General features: G+C 36.4%; 1 protein-coding gene across 4 annotated transcripts in view; it reads left to right on the forward strand.

The window, feature by feature from the left end:
• Positions 1 to 18,145, forward strand: part of Asator (tau-tubulin kinase asator) — a 62,483-nt gene that overhangs the window by 12,609 nt on the left and 31,729 nt on the right. For 2 of the 4 annotated variants that reach the window (XM_089737340.1, XM_089737341.1), the window contains exon 2: positions 12,613 to 12,781. The exons of 1 other annotated variant lie outside the window; for it this stretch is intronic. In XM_089737340.1, the coding sequence (XP_089593466.1) occupies positions 12,726 to 12,781 (56 nt within the window). In that variant the 5' untranslated portion in view covers positions 12,613 to 12,725. Of the gene's footprint in view, positions 1 to 12,612; positions 12,782 to 14,790; positions 15,015 to 18,145 lie in introns of those variants that run through there. One more of the 4 variants, XM_089737343.1, reaches the window with a different exon arrangement.

Raw genomic sequence — 18,145 nt, forward strand, 5'->3', positions numbered from 1 at the left:
TTTTTTGTTGCTTAGATGGGTGGACGAGCTCACAGTCCACCTGGTGTTAAGTGGTTATTGGAGCCCATAGACATCTACAACGTAAATGCGCCACCCACCTTGAAATATAAGTTCTAAGGTCTCAAGTATAGTTACAACGGCTGCCCCACCCTTCAAATCGAAACGCATTACTGCTTCACGGCAGAAATGGGCAGGGTGGTGGTACCTACCCGCGCGGACTCACAAGAGGTCCACCCATATAAGCAATAAAAAAAACATAAAATATACAGGTATTTGGTAGGTAATATTGGTATAAATTATGTAGTACTTACACATCTTTTGGTCCAATGGAAGGAAATGAAATAGCTGGTAATATTTAAATCTTTATGAATCTAAAAACGATAGCCGATAGCTTGAGTTAAACGACACATCCGGCGAAGCACATATTCTTCTTCATCGTTCTCTCATTACTGAGGATCGTGACCACACGTAGGTCTTCCTATCGATCCGCTGCGAGGTGGACCGCTATTGGATGCTGCCTCCAAAAGTCCAACGAACAATAAAAACCACATTTAAAAAAATAATAATTCCATGATGACGGACTAGCGTCGAGTAATCAAACAAGCAAATTCGCAAAAAAAAATATAATTTGCGTAATTACTGTACAATTCAGACGCAGAAGCACCAAAGTGAGTGGCGGCCATCACGTTGTTGTCTATGGGCCCCGGTAGCCGCTTAACATCACGTGAGCGCTTAGCTCGTTCGCTCATCTTAACCAGAAAAAGAGAATAAAAACTTTAGTTGATGAATTTAATGTTTGAAATGTAATTTTTTTTATTGCTTGTGAGTGGTTACCGTCGCCCATGGACTTCAGCAATGCCAGGGGCAGAGCCAAGCCGCTGCCTACCGTTAAGTACTCTCCACAAGCCTCATTTGAAGAAGGATATGTCATAGCGCTCGGGAAACACCGTGGAGGGGAGTTCATTCCAAAGCCGGATGGTATGTGGCAAAAAATATCTCTGGAAACGCACTGTGGATTTAACTAACAAATTAAAGAGCGGACGGTTAGCGTGGTACGGACATGTGATGCGTAGAGAGAAGATGCATGTGATTAGGAGATGTATGGAAATGGTAGTGCAAGGTAGAAGGGGGAAGAGGTCGACCAAAGAAGACATGGATGGAGTGTGTGAATGACGATATGAGAGAGTGAGGAGTGAGTGTTGAGATGACGGCTGATAGAAGAGAATGGAATGGAAAAATTCGCTGTCCCGACCCTACCTAGTGGGACAAGGTAGAGACAAAAAAAAGAATGAATGTCTAAAAAATTTGGTTTTCATTTTCTTAAAATTATATGTGAAAGACTCACTTCCTTTTTTTCTATTTTAAGGGTACCTACATTTTGATCTCACATGTTTATTGAATTTGTTTAAAAGACAAAATAAAACTTACTTTTGTAGGTGAACGATACGATTGGCATTCGTCCAAAACGTATGCGACTTCCTTAATGACTCTGCATTTTGTGGAAAGCGACATTGTTGGACTAAATCATAACTAACGTGTATGTTTAAATACGTCTTTTTGCCTAATTTCTGCTTTTAAGTGAACATTTCGGAATAACGAATTCATTTTGGAGTCATTAAGGTACAGTGTGATTTATGCGAGTTTTTTAACTTCGCAATCGCTTAAGTAGACTCTTAGTAGGGGCGTTGTTCCAACTCCATACAAATACAGAAGAAATCCAAATATTGAAGGGCAGGGCAGCCGTTGTAACTATACTGAGATCTTAGAACTAATGTCTCAAGGTGGGTGGCGCATTTACGTTGTAGATGTCTATGGGCTCCAGTAACCACTTAACACTAAACTAAAGTAAACTTAAAATACTCGCACTAAGCACACAGGTGCCATTTTCGATGCATAGCTTTTAATCTAAAGCGTGCAATATTATTTGTTTTTACTTTTATCTTCCCTTTCCCGCATACATTGTCCCTTTTTGTAACATCATATTTCGTATTTTACACATTCTAAACACACACGAACCATTGAAACATACGCTAAGTAAACACAGTTCAGAGTTATGCCAAAAATAAATCAACTACACTATTTAAATTCACGTAAATACCAAGATTTTTAAATACGTTATATAAACACTTTTATGTCAAAACCATAGAATAGTAAAAAATGCGCGAAAATAACTCCCGCCTTCTGCGCACAACAAAATATTTGCGAAAAAACTCCAAATGTTTTACTATTTTGACGTAATACTATGTTGGAATGAACATTTTATAATTCGACGGCTTTGATTTAAGCGACATTCTTGCGACTTTACAGCAGAGCCATTTAAAGTTTAAACATTTGGAACAAATATGACGAAAAAACTTCTTCTGCTATGTGAATGTGATAAACATATTTGAAGTTCAATTAAGACACCGAATCTTTGAAGCACAGATTTATACTATACAGTCGAAGCATTATAAATCCTAAGAATTAGAACTAGCTTATTTGTTTTTCGGCAACAAATGCAAGGATTGCACCCTCTTGAGTAATCATACCTTACTATATTATTATTTTACACTCTGAACATAATCTAACCTTAGGTTATATATAATCTTACTCTATGATCTAACCTTTCTGGATTTTGTTTAAACGATTCCTTTCCATTTTGTGTTCACGCTTTTCGACGTTTATTACGATAACGATAAGGTAAGAGAAAGTTTTTTTTTAAGGGATTTTATGACCTGGTAACTAAGACTTTTAAGTCATATCTTATTTTAATTTATTTTCTTATTTATATGAAAAATGATGAAATGAAATGAAGATGATTGATTTGAGTCATTAATCAACTCGGATGAAATCAAATGAAATGAGATGAGATGATATGGGATGAAATATAATCTCAGTAAAATGGTGGTCATCTACTGAGATTTTTTCATTGGACTATTTGGAGGATCCCGAGAAGTGACGTCCAGCGGCTTTGTTTCATTTTCCCACATTTGTGCACTTTTACAGATATTAAACAGTTAATAAACCACCGTTATTACACATTTAAACCCGAAAAAACACTAAATAGACAAAATAAAACAAATCACACAACTTCACTCCTCGCGTTCCCGCCAAAAAGTCCGTAAGGGAAAGAAAACAGAAAATGTACCAATAACTTCGAATGGTACTACTAAAAGTGAATTGAATGCTAAAATTATTCTCGGATAGCAGGCACGTCACTATATATTTCAGCACGCCGATTTTTTTTTGTTTTTTCGCTAAACATTGCTGACATTGACTTTGGGTTGGGCGGTTTATTTTTAACATTGTTTCGGAAAATCTACAACTGACCAGAGCTCTGAAACTGCGATACTTTAAGACAAATATTTTTTATGTATGGAAACTAGCGACATCTTGTAGTGGCTGCCCCTAAACTTTTATGTTGTTAAAGTTAAGGCATTTAATTATGGTATAACTGAAAATTAAAAAATAATAAATCATACAGTCTTTAATTGCTATAGACAAATAGATTAAATTTTATCAATTAGTGATGTGTGAAAATTTACAAAATCCTTCATTAAAAATAAAATATAGGATAGGTAATATGTTACTGCCATTTACAGGGGCAATGAGAAACTAATCGAAGCGAAGCCATCTAGTGGCCGTAAACATTTTTGTTGAGGGCTTGAGTTGCTTATCTATAACTAATTTATGTGTATTATCTGTGCAACTGACGCCTGACGGTCGAGTTTGTAGCCTACATTAAAAGGCACAAGTTTGATTATCAGTAAGCCAAATGGTTTTATACCAATTACTGTGGGCAACGTTTGAAAAACTATTTCGTTAAAATGACTCTTATTTTTATAACGCTAAACATTATAATGTTAGGCCATTTATCGTAGGTTCAGCCAGGAGGTGTGGGATTTGCTAGCAGCTGCTTTCAAATAAGAGCAGTTGCCTCACAAATGAATCTACTACCGGATCGGAATTACGACCCGCCGAGAAGATCAAACATTATGTCCACTTATACCTGAACAAACTAATGCACAATTACACCAATGCAATAAATGATAACTTTAATCTTAGTTATACTAGTGGTCTTGCGTCTTCTGAGTCCGCAAGGATGGGTACTCTCTGCCTATTTCTGTTGCGAAGCAATAATGCCTTTCGACTCGGGCTGCTGTTGTATTTTAAAGCTGGACTTAGAATTGTTGTCTCAAGGTGGGTGACGGTTATTACGTTGTTGATGTCTATGAGTTTCGCGAGACATCTAACTACAGGCGAGCCGTGTGTGTGCCTGTTCACCACCACCACCAATAACAACAAGTCAAGGTCAACAAGTTTGTATACCCCATAATCATAATTATCTCAGAGCAAAGAATAAATATTTTAGAATAGTTTAGCATATGGACTCTAAAAAAAGCTGACCGAAGTCGGGTCGACGTGCTTGAGATGTGGTGCTATAGGAAAATGCTGCCGGATTCCCTGGACGGCACATCGGACTAACTCATCAATCCTGGAAGAGCGAGGCGTCCGTACCGTACGTAGGATTGTGAGTTTTTCGGTCACGTTGCGAGGAAAAAGAGTGACAATCTCGAAAGACTACTCATGACCGGAAAGTGGAAGGAAAGAGACCTAGGAGGCGTGGCCCTATGCGCTGGTCCGACCAGGTTAAGATGACTTTGGGCTCCAGCATCAATGTCGCTATCCGGTGCGCTAAGGACAGGAAGGAATGGAGGAACATAGTCCTAACAAAGTAAAGGTCACGACCCTCAGCACTGAGGAACACGCCGCACGGAGGAGCACATATTATCTATTGCTAGTGTCTTTTTTATCGGTCAAGCCCGGCAAGCTCTTTGTTTTTTTTATTGGTTAGACCTGATGTTAAGTGGTTACCGAAACTAACATACATCAACAACTTAAACGCCACTACCAACCTTGCGACGTGAGTTCAAAATCTCAGTTAAATAGTACAATGGTTACCTTCCAACCTACCCACCCTCCGGAACGGAAACACACCGATTTATCAAAAGTTTTTTTTCCTTTCTTCCCTACCTATTCGCTGGAAGCCTAAGAGGCTATTCCGGCCACGCCTGGATGGGTAGGTTAACTCACAGGCTCAACCTGAATTTGCTAACACCAGCCCTAGCAAGAGCAGTGCTTCGTTGAATCTATCACCGGATCGCAATCGCGACCTACTGAGAAGATCCGGCGAGAAACTCAGTGGGATGTGTCTATGGCACGGAAAAATATGAAGTACCTAGTGCTATTCTAGGACCCTAGCTGTGAGTAAATGCACGGTCTCGGTTGATTGTGGATCGAACTTTTTTTTATTGCCCCTATAGGCAGACTAGTATGTGACCCGCGTAATGTTACAGTCACATCAGCAATGCCAACACCGCAGAGCCAATGTTTTCCGCTGAGTTTCCACAAACCCCGTTTGAAGAAAAACGGGTTACAGCGGTCTGGAAATCCTGGTAGGGATGTTCATTCGCAGCCGGATGGTATGCGGCAGAAAATATCCCTGGAAATGCATTGTAGATAAATATAACGGTTCTAGGTAGAACCTAGTAGTATTTAGTAAAAAAGAGCTCTGCTCCGGCGACAGGCGGTGCGATGGTAAAGTCGAGATCATCTCAATTATTCTTCAGAGCACTACATGTCTGGTAAACTATGCTTTGGAAAACGAATTGGTAGGTCGCAAGATATCCAGAATTAAACTTAAACTTAAAATAAGCAGAAGTTTTTTTTTTTTTTCAAATTAATTTGCGAACATTCGTCGTGGCTATGAAATCCACATCGCAAACGAAAGTGGCATTTCCTCCGCTTACATTCGTCGCCATATTGGAATGGCGCCAAATATTAAAATGGCGGTCGATTTCGTTCGTAATTTATAAGTTTGTTGTCATAATAACATTATTATTGGCCATTTAGATAAGTTTCGCAGTTTAAATTTACATAATCGAAATTAGTTTTAGATTAATAGGAGCAAGGTTAAGGTCGTAATATGGACTTTTTGGTTGCAAACTTCCTGTAAACAAAACTGGCACCACCTTAAATGATGTTCTATAATAGAGTCAAATGTTCAGTGGTCAATTGTCAAAACAAATCAATGCTTTTCAATTTTCCATTTACCAATTCAGTCTTATGTCTTATTATTCATAAAATACTCATTAAAGTATAATGCATAGTAACAACGATCTTTATAAAAACATTCACAAAGTCGAAAGCCAAAGAATTCACGTGAGATTAAATCGACAATTTATTGCATAAGTGGGTACTTATTCTTTGTGATTACAATTATTTGTAACATTTGGTGGAGCATTAAACAATTTGTAGATATCATGAACTGTTTAAAAATTTGATCTTTTGAATACGAAATAATTTTGAGAAATCATTTTATATGTAGCTCGTTTGAAAATGAAGTGTGTGATTTTGTATCAGTTATTTTACTTTAAAAATGAGACTAAAAATCCCGAGGTGGGGCTCCGGAAGCCGCTTGTTACCTTGGCTAATTACATCAATTAAAATAGTTTCCTCAAATACTGTCGTAGCGTCTTCTTTAATGTCCATATAAAGATTTAATTTTTTTTTGAGAACTGTAATATTATTTCTCATCAGTTGCCCACTGAGTTTCTCGCCGGATCTTCTCAGTAGGTCGCGTTTCCGATCCGGTGGTAGATTCTGCAAAGCACTGCTCTTGCTAGGGCCAGAGTGCTAGCAACACTTCCGGTTCGAGCCCCGTGAGCTCACCTACATGTTAGAGTGAAGCTGAAATAGCCTCTCAAGGCTATCAGCATCATCATCATCATCATCATCATTCTTTCCTATTACCCTTTGCTGGGGTGTAGGGCTCGAATCAAATTTTTCCATTTACATCGGTCTTGGGCAGTCTGTTCTAGCTCCTCCCACGTCATTAGGCAGCGGCTTGGCTCTGCCCCTAGCACTGCTGACGTCCATGAGCGACGGTGACCACTTACCATCAGGTGGGCCGTATGCTCGTCTGCCTACAAAGGCAATAAAAAAAAGACCCCTAGTTCCTGCTCCACCGAGCGACGCCAAGTTGTTTTGGGGCGGCCTCTCTTCCAGAATAGGTAGGAAAAAAAATTAATAGTTCTAATAATTTTGTGGTACAGATTAGATAAGAATGCGGCCTTTTTAGTCACGAATAACGAAAAACCTTTGAGTCTATTAGAAATTTATTTGATAGATAAACGGTAGGCAGCGGCTTGGGTCTGCCCCTGGCATTGCTGAAGTCCATGGGCGACGGTAACCACTCACCATCAGGTGGGCCGTATGCTCGTCAGCCTACAAGGTCAATAAAAAAAAAAGATAGAAACCGTGGAATTGACTGAATTTTTCTCGTAAGCGTTTTTTTTTTACTGATTCTTAATTCGCCACAGTAGTATTTTTGTATTAAACGATTACACGAACACAGCATATCTACGATTTTATTATATCTATGGACGGTGTATGTAAAATGGCGTCCGATTTTATATTGTTTCCGGGTTTTCATTCCAAAAATCATCGAATATAGGTCTGTAGTGTTTCCTAGTTACTTTCTGTGACTGAAAATAAGTATTTTTTTCTGACGTAGGTGGGTACGGAATGTTCTAGCGTCCTACGATTGAGTAAAAGTTTGAAAAGGTCACGAAGGGTCAAACACTGAATTCGCGCCATGTTGGATTAGATTCGTTTTATTTATGGAGGGCATCGATATATTACCACTCGATGATGGAGGGTAAAAATAAGAAGCGCCATATTGTATAGGGGACAAATTGAAAGAGTGTCCACATGTAAACAACAAGTTGTTGTTGGAAGACTTACCGAAATAGTGCTAATGTAGGAAGTGGAAATTATACTAATAAAGCAGCTTTTAACAGAGTGAAACGTACTGGGTTGAAGTGAGGTGTTGTAGTTTATGACGCTGTCTATAAAATCCTTCCACTTGCTACTGTGGCGCCATCTTAATTCGCTCCTTTTCAGCGGGCACTTTTTAAAACACCGAGATGGCGCTTCTTACTTTTACCCTCATCGTTTCGCAGGTATTCGACTTATGGAGTCATGGACAACACAGATTACCCAGCTTGAGGCATGAGGTCTAATTCCGGTTGTATTGTAATAACAATTATGACACCGTGAAGAGAAAAAATGTAAATATATAAATAATAAGTTTTTTTTTGTTGAGGCTTTTTATTGATTTTTTGCAGTCAAAAATATATTTTTTTTACTGCTACATGTTTGGACGAGCTCACAGCTCATCTGGTGTTAAGTGGTTACTGGAGTCCATAGACATCTACAACGTAAATGCCCCACCCACCTTGAGATATAAGTTCTAAAGTCTCAGTATAGATACAACGGCTGCCCCATCTTTCAAGCCCAAACGCATTACTACTTCACGGCAGAAATAGGCAGGGTGGTGGTACCTACCCGCGCGGACTCACATGAGGTCCTACCACCAGTAATATCACAATTTTGCATATAACATGATATTAGATTTAATTTATTCCTTTCCAATTTACGAGTTTGGCCAATTGTTGATCTGCAAGATGCTTTGTTTTATTTTTTACAAGCGTATTTATTGATTTCGTGCGTGAATCATCAGTACATAATAAAACTTATCCGCCTCAGTTTGCAAAGAAAAGTTCGTGTAAACAATTCTATTTGAAGGTAACATATCGCGTTTATTGTACTCGAAATACTCTCTGGTGCGCGCATTGTCAATGTCATGTCCGAATTCTTAGGAGCGCGCGCGGGTAGGTGCCACCGCCCTGCCTATTTCTGCCGCGAAGCAGTAATGCGTTTTGGTTTGAAGGGCTGGGCAGCCGTTGTAACTATACTGAGACATTAGAACTTATATCTCAAGGTGGGTGGCGCATTTACGTTGTAGATGTCAATGGGCTCCAGTAACTACTCAACACCAGGTGGGCTATGAGCTTGTCCACTCGTCTAAGCAATAAAAAAATAGCAAACCTGAGACCCCATGAACTCATGTCTCAAGGTAGGTGGCGGCATTTACGTTGTCGATGTCTATGGGCTCCGGTAACCACTAAACAGCAGGTGGGCCGTGAGCTCGTCCTAGCTAAGCAATAAAAAATATATTTTTTTGGAGGTAATTTAAAAAAAAGTACTTGGAGAGAGCATAATCCGAATCGAAGGATCAAACAATGCTGGCGTGCGAACATGAATTTATAGTTATTCTAACAGCTATTCTTTTAAGAACGAGAAACTAAACAAAATCCTAGGGTTTTGCAGAGCAAAAATATGCGGAAACATGCATTAAAATAATGCGAAAACTTCTTAGATCTTTCCACATTGGTGGTGGTTAGAGAAACGTACATAAAATTATTTGTAGATCGAGAATTAAGCCCCAAGTAGCTCAGTCAATACCACCCACCGCATTTCTAAATAAGAATGTTGTTAAATCTATGATTTATTATTTACTATTCAAACCCGGCCCGCTTTCCACACCCTGATCTGATAGCTTCCAAGCTTCTAAGCACAGGATCATCTCTACAACAATCTGAAGATTTCCTTTAGTGTTTATTTGCAATCAGCTCTGCCATTTCGAAGTCTACAGGGCACGCACACCCAAATGTGTTTAGTTTCTGAGATCATTATGTTATATACAAACTTGCAAATATTGTTGTTTTTATATAAATATGCGGATATATAATATTAAACACTTAATTGGCGGGTCAACGAGATTATCCGGCAGTTCCATCGTTTTGCGCTCAAGAAACGTGATCGACTCGTCAACGATTCGTCATTGAAGTCAATGTAATCAGGTCATTGTGTGAATATTTAGGTCGTCGGTCGCTCCACGATGTGGTCCGTCGTTGTATTTCTGTTACCCCTGGCTCAGGTGACGCCTACGTCAAACCGAAATAGTTTCACGTCAAAATACAAGAACTTCACAACGGTTCACACGACGGAGTGCGTTGTATTTTTGTTATTATTTTAAATAAGCGCTTTGTTTTGAGCTGATACTTGTGTTGGAGCGTCGGGCCACGGGTAGGTACCTCCATGTTGGATGATTTGTGCCACGAAGGAGTTTTCACTTGCAATTGTCAACCTCATGTGTCAAGGTGAGTGCATTCTTACTGTAATGCTCGTGCAGTCGGACTGTAATCTGGTCGCTTTATCTCTAAACTTCGGGAAACGTTTATTAGGACTCTTGTTGAATATGAATATCAGGCGTGGCGCACTCACAGGGACTATGTGTGTTGTCTATGACTAAATGTTTATTTATTCACTGTTTCACTTCATGTAAAATTTACATTGTCGGACTTAATGCCTAAGGCATTCTCTACCAGTCAACCAAAATTAGTGGAGAGTGGATAGTGGTAGGTGCAATGAAATTTATATTAAGTTACAAAAAGTATATACATACATACATACATAATATATACATACGTATATACATACATTCATAATAATATATACATACGTATATACATACATACATACATACATACACACATGCATACATACATATAATAGTTTATATAGTATTAAAAGGTTAGGGTTTCTTCAAATTGAAATGTGTAATAGCGGTGCTTAATTAACTGTTTGGCATATACGACAGTGAACAAATGTGGGAAAATTGAAATAAAGACGCTGGATGTAGCTTTTTAGGTTTTTCCAAAAAGTCCACTGAAAAAGTTTTCGTAAATAACCACCATTTTACTGATACTACATTTTCATCTCAGGTCATCTTGTTTCATTTAATTATATCCCAATTGGTTAACGTCTCAAATTCATTAGCATCATCACATTCTCTTCATACCATATTTCATTTTATAACAAACTAGCGACCCGCCCTCGCTTCGCTTCGGAAACATTAAAACACACATGAAACCAAAAAAATAAAAATAAAAAAAAAATAAAAAAAAGTAGCCTATGTTCGTTCATCAGGGACAATGTCGGCTTCTAATGGAAAAATAATTTTTCAAATCGGTCCAGTAGTTTCGGAGCCTATTCGAAACAAACAAACAAACAAATCTTTCCTCTTTATAATATTAGTATAGATATAGATGTAAAAGAATATAAGGCTTGGCTTAAAGGTCTCGTTACTAAGCCATAAAATCTTCAAAAAAAGGATACATTTATCATGAGTTTTGCAACGTAGACAGTGGCTGTAACGTGCATACATTTAAATACTATTAGAAGTAATTAGAGCTTTGAAAACTTAAAAGCGAATCATTTCTATTATTACATCGGTGTTACACTACTGCCCCACGCTGTGCGAGGCCATTGACCTCACGCGTGAGTTGATTTTTAGTTAGTGTTCCATTGAGCGCGCGGTGTGAAAAACATTTGTTTAACATGACGATTCTGGCAACTCGTTTCAACATAGTTACTAAATATACTAATTTATTTAGCATTAACATAGTTTTGCTTCTAAGAATACTTCTGCATTTGAAAGAGAACACGCAATAATAACCGTTTTTTATAGCAATCAGACATAATTATTATTTTTTGGAAAACCAAGATAAATCATTGTATAAAAATTATGATATAAAAGTGAACAATCTGAATGGATGATATTAAAATTGAACGATAAAGTTTAAATATAATAATTTTAAATATACGCCTCCAAAAATATTTACGAAAATACGAAGTTCATCAAACTTTATAAAAATACAATGAGATGCGTGAACAAAGAGATTTTTCTGTGATTAACTATGATTTATTGTTTGACGTATGATATTACGGACGGAAATATTATTTTAACTATAGGCGCAGCGCATTGAACCCGTATAGTTGGGATTCATTTGACAGTTAAAATGGCGGGTTTTTCTTTACGTATTACCACAATTGCTAACACACATTTTTGATTTATACTATGACTGGTTTTGTTTTAGACATTTAAAAACAAACCTTTTTTACTAATTGCACGAAAGCGTAAATGTACTTACTACACAAAAAAATGCTTGACAAGCTGAGAACGAAATGGTATTTAAATGCCCTTTTTGTCTGCTTTAATATAAAGATTTAGTTTATTTTCCATATATATACATAATATTAAAAAAATTCGCTATTGATAATCGCCTCATTGGCGAAGTAGTTAGTGATACTGATTGTTGTTTAACGGCGTTTGACGATTCGGCGATTCAGTCAGATTGGAGTCAGTAGTGTTACAAATATTTGATAGTCAAAGTCTGTTGTCTTTTTTCTTGTTACATATTTGTTCGCGTATATAAAAAAAACGAAAAAAAGAGAAACATAGCTTGGGAGGTGACTTGAGTTTAGATATTAAAATAAAATCGTTTATTAAACATGCTTCACTAATGCTAAATCATCCGTTACATACTTTGCTTGCATGTATACGTCTGGCAAGGGCGGGAAAAATTTGACAGTTTTCGTAATTATCGAAAATCAATAAATTACTCAAATCTAAAAAAAAACTATTGGTTTTAGCAGAGTATTATTTAATTTTTAGGAGGCCTAAAGAAAACCGCGTTTAAAACATTTCTTTCACAGACCATATAGAGAGTAAAAAGATTATTCTCTAATTTAAATAAGATAGATATAAGATTTAAAATTATCAGCTGATTTTTAACGAAGAAAATCAGCTTGGCCCCAATAATATTAATTATTATATTTGAGACAGCGCAAAATTTTCAATGGTTTATATTTTCCACTTTACAGGTACATATAAAAATGGCTGATTTAAACAATTGCACCACAAAAGCCTAGCGCATTAGAAAAAGATAGCAGCACACGACAACTTCATAAAAGAGCGCCAAAGAACAGGACACAAGATGTCGCTGGTGGCGCCGAGGAGAGTTCAGCTGGACTGGACAAATGCCATACCTTGGTAAGATAAATATACAGATGTTTTAAGTGAAAAATGTCCGTACGAGATGATCGGTGCTAAAAGTGACTAGTAATATGTTTGATCACGCAATTAAGAAATTAAAATGTACTAGGATTTCAATGCAATAATAACATAGACAATATTTTATGAACACAATGGCCGCCGTCGGAGCAAAATTCTTCCATTATAACTAGAACCGTTGCGTTCTTTCACAGTCCTGCGAGAGCTTAGGATAAGCTGGTCGTGAACTTTTATGAAATCTAATGTTCTTAGTATCTACCTACTATGACTATTAACTAATCTAACTATTTTATGAAATCTCATTCGGTTCGTGTTATTAATCTCAATTAAGCTTTGCGATCTTTTTTATTATTTCTTAGATAGGTGGACGAGCTCACAGCCCACCTGGTGTTAAGTGGTTACTGGAGACCATAGACATCTACAACGTAAATGCGCCACCCACCTTGATAAGTTCTAAGGTCTCAGTATAGTTAGTTACAATGGCTGCCCCGCCCTTCAAACCGAAACGCATTACTGCTTCACAGCAGAAATAAGCAGGGTGGTGGTACCTACCCGTGCGGTTTCAGGTTTTTTTTTATTGCCCGAGCAGGCAGACGAGCTTGCGGCTCACCTAGTGGTAAGTGGCTACCGTCGCTCATGGACGTCAGCAATGTCAGGGTCAGAGCCAAGCCGCTGTCTACAGGTTTTCAGATTTGATATTTTAACCGCCTAATACCCGCAAATATATAGAGAGAGAGAGAAGAGAGAATACACTTTATTGCACACCAACACAATGTACATTAAAAAAAACAGTCAAAAAGCAGATACATTTGTACAATAGGCGGTCTTATCGCTAAAAGCGATCTCTTCCAGACAACCGTTTAATTTACAGAAATTCTGGAAAATATAAAAATATAGCAGGTATGTTGCGGTGTACCATAGACAATACATTATTATAGAAAATATACACATACAATAAACAGATACCGTTTACATATAATAAATACCAATATACATACTTACATACAATACATACTAATATACTTACACACACATAATAACTCAACAGTATGGAAATGATAAATGATAATGATGCAAACGAACAGCACTAAGCAGATAAGTAGTGTTCCTTCACCATTCTTTTAAAACAGTTTAAAGTTGGAGTACTAGTAATCTGGCATGTTCAAAAGCTAGCTAAATAATCGCCAATTGTATTGAGCTTCGCGATCATCTATCTCTCGGGGAATTGTCTAGTAGTTAAGAAAGAGGGCGGGTCAAAGGACATGAAGCATGAAGCGTCATTAAGCAAATTAAGACTGACTCATTTTAAGCTTCATCACCAAATTCTCGTCATTTATAACTAGGGCATCATGTTCGAAGTGGGCATTTGCAGTGTGACGGAACCAAGATGTTATATATTTTTTTATTGCCCGTGTGGGCAGACTAGCATACGGCCCACCTGATGGTGAGTGGTTACCGTCGCCCATGGACTTCAGCAATGCCAGGGGCAGAGCCAAGCCGCTGCCTACCCGTGCGGACTCACAAGAATCTTGCACTTTTTCACCATTAAACTTCAATCTCGCGGTCTTTGTCTATGGCCCCTGCAGTCTTTGAATCTATCTCTAGGCACATTAGAGCTTAAGTCACAGGACTGCTTATGGAAAATAGAGTTTAAAATTGGAATACTAAAAAACACAACACGAGACATCTGTTTTTCATATTTGATAAATATACCTTTTTAGTTCCTGAAAACTTTACAAGATGTCACTACACGCTCATGTTTTCATCATCAATCGAAATATTTACATGCATTTCGACTGAATTACTGAAATAATTATTTACTTTTTTCAAATAAACTTAACAAATACAAAAGATGAAAAGAAATTGTTATTTTTTTGCATTCAAGTAAAGTTCATTGAACTATTTGAATCCACAGTTAACTTCACTGCGATTACAGAAAAGTCGTCCGTCAGCTGAGCGACTATGCGCAACTTCATTAAGTTGAAAATGTATCTGTCATGGCTGATCGCGATCGATGTGGGTCCGAGTTGAAAAATCATAGAAAAATATTTAAAAAAAATGTCGTGTCTATTGATGGTGTGCACCTATTACGTTTTTAGTTTGTTTTAAACGTGAATTTAGTTTGAATAATACTTAGTAATTGTGCTTACTGTGGAAATTCTGAACGTATCTAAATTCGTTCCTCGTCTAAAACTAGACTACAATTTTATCGGTGAGTTACAAACATATTATATATTGAACATAGAGCAGAATCCTATATAGAATATAAAATCACGTTATTTTATACAAAGTATTTTTCTGATTAGAAATATTCGTGTTGTAGTAAAATCGATTATTAGTAGGTGGGTTTGCCGTATTATGTTTGTCTCGCTCTGATTATTAGCCGGCCGCATGTTGTGGTGACGTAATACTGCGGCGTTACTCTGTGGTAACCAGAATTTTATTTGGTCTGGTTACCATATACACTTCTTTTTCACCCAATTGAAGTATGTATTACTTTGTATTTGGTTATTTTAAGTCAATAAATTTACTTTTCTATGTGAAATTGTATTTAAAAAGTACTTCAGATTATTTTTAATTATATTTTTTACCAGTAACCATTACATTCAATAACTAAAAAACATTACTTTGAGTAAAAATCAATAAAATCAGGAGTCCTTAATGAGTAGGTATAGAAATGATTTATCACAGACAATAATATTTTTTATAGCCAAGCAGTAACGATCATTTTACTTTGAATACTTTGATGGAGCGATGTCAAGGAATTTTTAATTTATTAGAGCGAAAATTAGACATTTTTCTTGGCACCCACCTATATATTTCGTGGTAACGAGTAATATTTGAAAAAACATGCAGATCTAGTAAATTTTAAATCTGGAAAATGTTATTCCGCGAATTTCAATTTTGACGACATACCTATGCATACAATTTAGGTAAATCGACAATAATAAGTATATTTTGTGTGCTTTTTAAACTTTAGATACTATGAGATCACTACTTATGTACTGACACACACTACAGACTACGCACTATCACTCCTTTCGTAGAATATAGTTCATTAGGAAGTACAGATAATTTCACTAAAATCTATCTAAATTGGGTGCCTGTTTAAGAATATAACTAGAATGAATAAATATAAACACAGACAAACAAAACGAAAATCCATTAAGATGTACATATGATAACTTTAACAATAATACTTGTATATATTCTGAATCTACAACTCGTTCATGGCTTTCACAGTTTTATGGGACATACACAAAAACATTTGAATAGTCAACAATAAGCAATTAGGCTGTCCATACACTGTAAATTTAGGTAAATTATTTTATTCTTTTATTGCATTCAAATCTGATGATGTAGGTGACTTCAAACCAACTGACGGTAAACGGTTATTGCCATTCATGTTTCTGTAGGCAGCTTGGCTAATGCCTGCCACCGGGGAATATTTGAACATTGCTTTAGAATGAACATGTTCTAGAGCTCATTGAAAACTGGAAAACAAAATCAGCAGCCTTGTCTTGTGTGTGTTTTTTTTAAAATGAACAACAAATCGAAAGTCAGTCACTTGTGATATGTTAAATACAGCGGTTTCAAGGATCATATCGACGCTTGAAAGGCAAACGTGACTAAGCGACAATAACTGCTTTGTACATAAATGATAGGCAATAACCATATTCAATGCTCAAAAAAATGTATTTCTAGGTCTATTAAAATAATTTCAATCCTACAGCTACTAGCAAGATTCTACTACAGCTAGATTCGTTAAAATAAATTTTGTTTTCACGTATTTCACCTTTAAATTAGTCTACTGTAGAGTTCACGCATTGTCGCTTAGTCATGTTTGCCTTTCAAGCGTCGATATTTAAAATATTTCAATATCAATCAATAATATATATTTTTTTAAACCAATAATGGTTCTCTTACATGATTAGAATCGTATATGTTTGATGGTACGGATGAAATAAAGCCATAAGTACAATACGAAAAACTAAAATTTTTGTAAAGTTTTTGTACTTACGGACTATCAAAATTTATAATAAAACAAATTAGTCTGGATTGAACTTTCTATTTCTACAATGTTTTAACTCATCATCAAAAAGAAGAATAGAGGAATCTGACACAAACCTGAGTCACTCTAACAGTAATTTTTCACTGGTGGTAGGACCTCTTGTGAGTCCGCATGGGTAGGTACCAATTTCAAAGTGCTTTGTGTGTTTATAAGTAAATATATATGTAAAAATAACAAGAATCACAATACAAGCAGTGCGATTATGGAATTCTCTCCCTCAACCTATTCATGCTAGTTCCTCTCTAGAAGTTTTTAAGAGTCAAATTAAGAAACATTTGTCACTTTAATTGTATTTAATATTTAATTTAATTTAATTGTATTTAAGTTATTGTTTTATGTATGTTTATTTATATGTATTTTTCATTTTATATTAGTTTTTTTTTTTCAAAGCTTGATTTATCTTTTATTCTTTAATACCTTTTATATTGTACACTTTTTCCCTCTTATACATCGTATTTCTCTCTGCTAATGATTTGCTGGAAGAAAACTCATGAATGAGTTAAGCTCGCCTTTGTACATCGTATTTAGACATTCTTTAAATCTGTTTTTATTGTATTGTCTTTTTGTGTACAATAAGTATAAAATAAGGATCAATCAATCAAAAAATAAATCGAGATATATCTTAAAAAACAAAAAAATATATTTCATTGCTTTATATGAGCAGGGAAACAAAGTCATGGCCCGGTATTGAGCGGGCACCACTACTGATAGACGTCTCAAAAATATTAATTAAGACCGAACTGCAACGTGACATCTAATCTTCGGTTATTATGTGTTATCAAATGCACTGGCGCTTCATATCTATTCTCTGTGATAAATTATTTACAATAGGGATATAAATGACATCACTTGTTAAGACTTTTCGTTTTAAGCACAACCGTTTGTTGAATGCGGTTTGAGTTTAGATCAGATCAATGACGTCACTATGTGAATGTCACATAAGTCTTAGTTGTATTTTGTAATGCCTGGACCACATATTACACCGGAGCTAATGTTTCCTTCGTGATAAAAATAAGCAGTCTGGAATGGCTCCTTCGCTGATTGAGCATAGTTTCTGCATACCAGGGCTTCCAAAGTGAAGAGCAGCGATGGTCATGAACCATCCACCACCAGTGGTTCCGAAGTAACTCTTTTAAAATCTCATTGTCTCTCACTTACTGTAATGGTAGAAATTCTTCAATAAAATACAACGACATCATTTTTTATGTATTATGTACATAGTATGTATTGTATCTATAGGAATATATAGTATATAGAAGTGGATGTGTGTA

This window comes from Bombyx mandarina, chromosome 23 (assembly GCF_030267445.1).
Source record: "Bombyx mandarina strain Sakado chromosome 23, ASM3026744v2".
NCBI classification, from domain to species: Eukaryota; Metazoa; Arthropoda; class Insecta; order Lepidoptera; family Bombycidae; genus Bombyx; species Bombyx mandarina.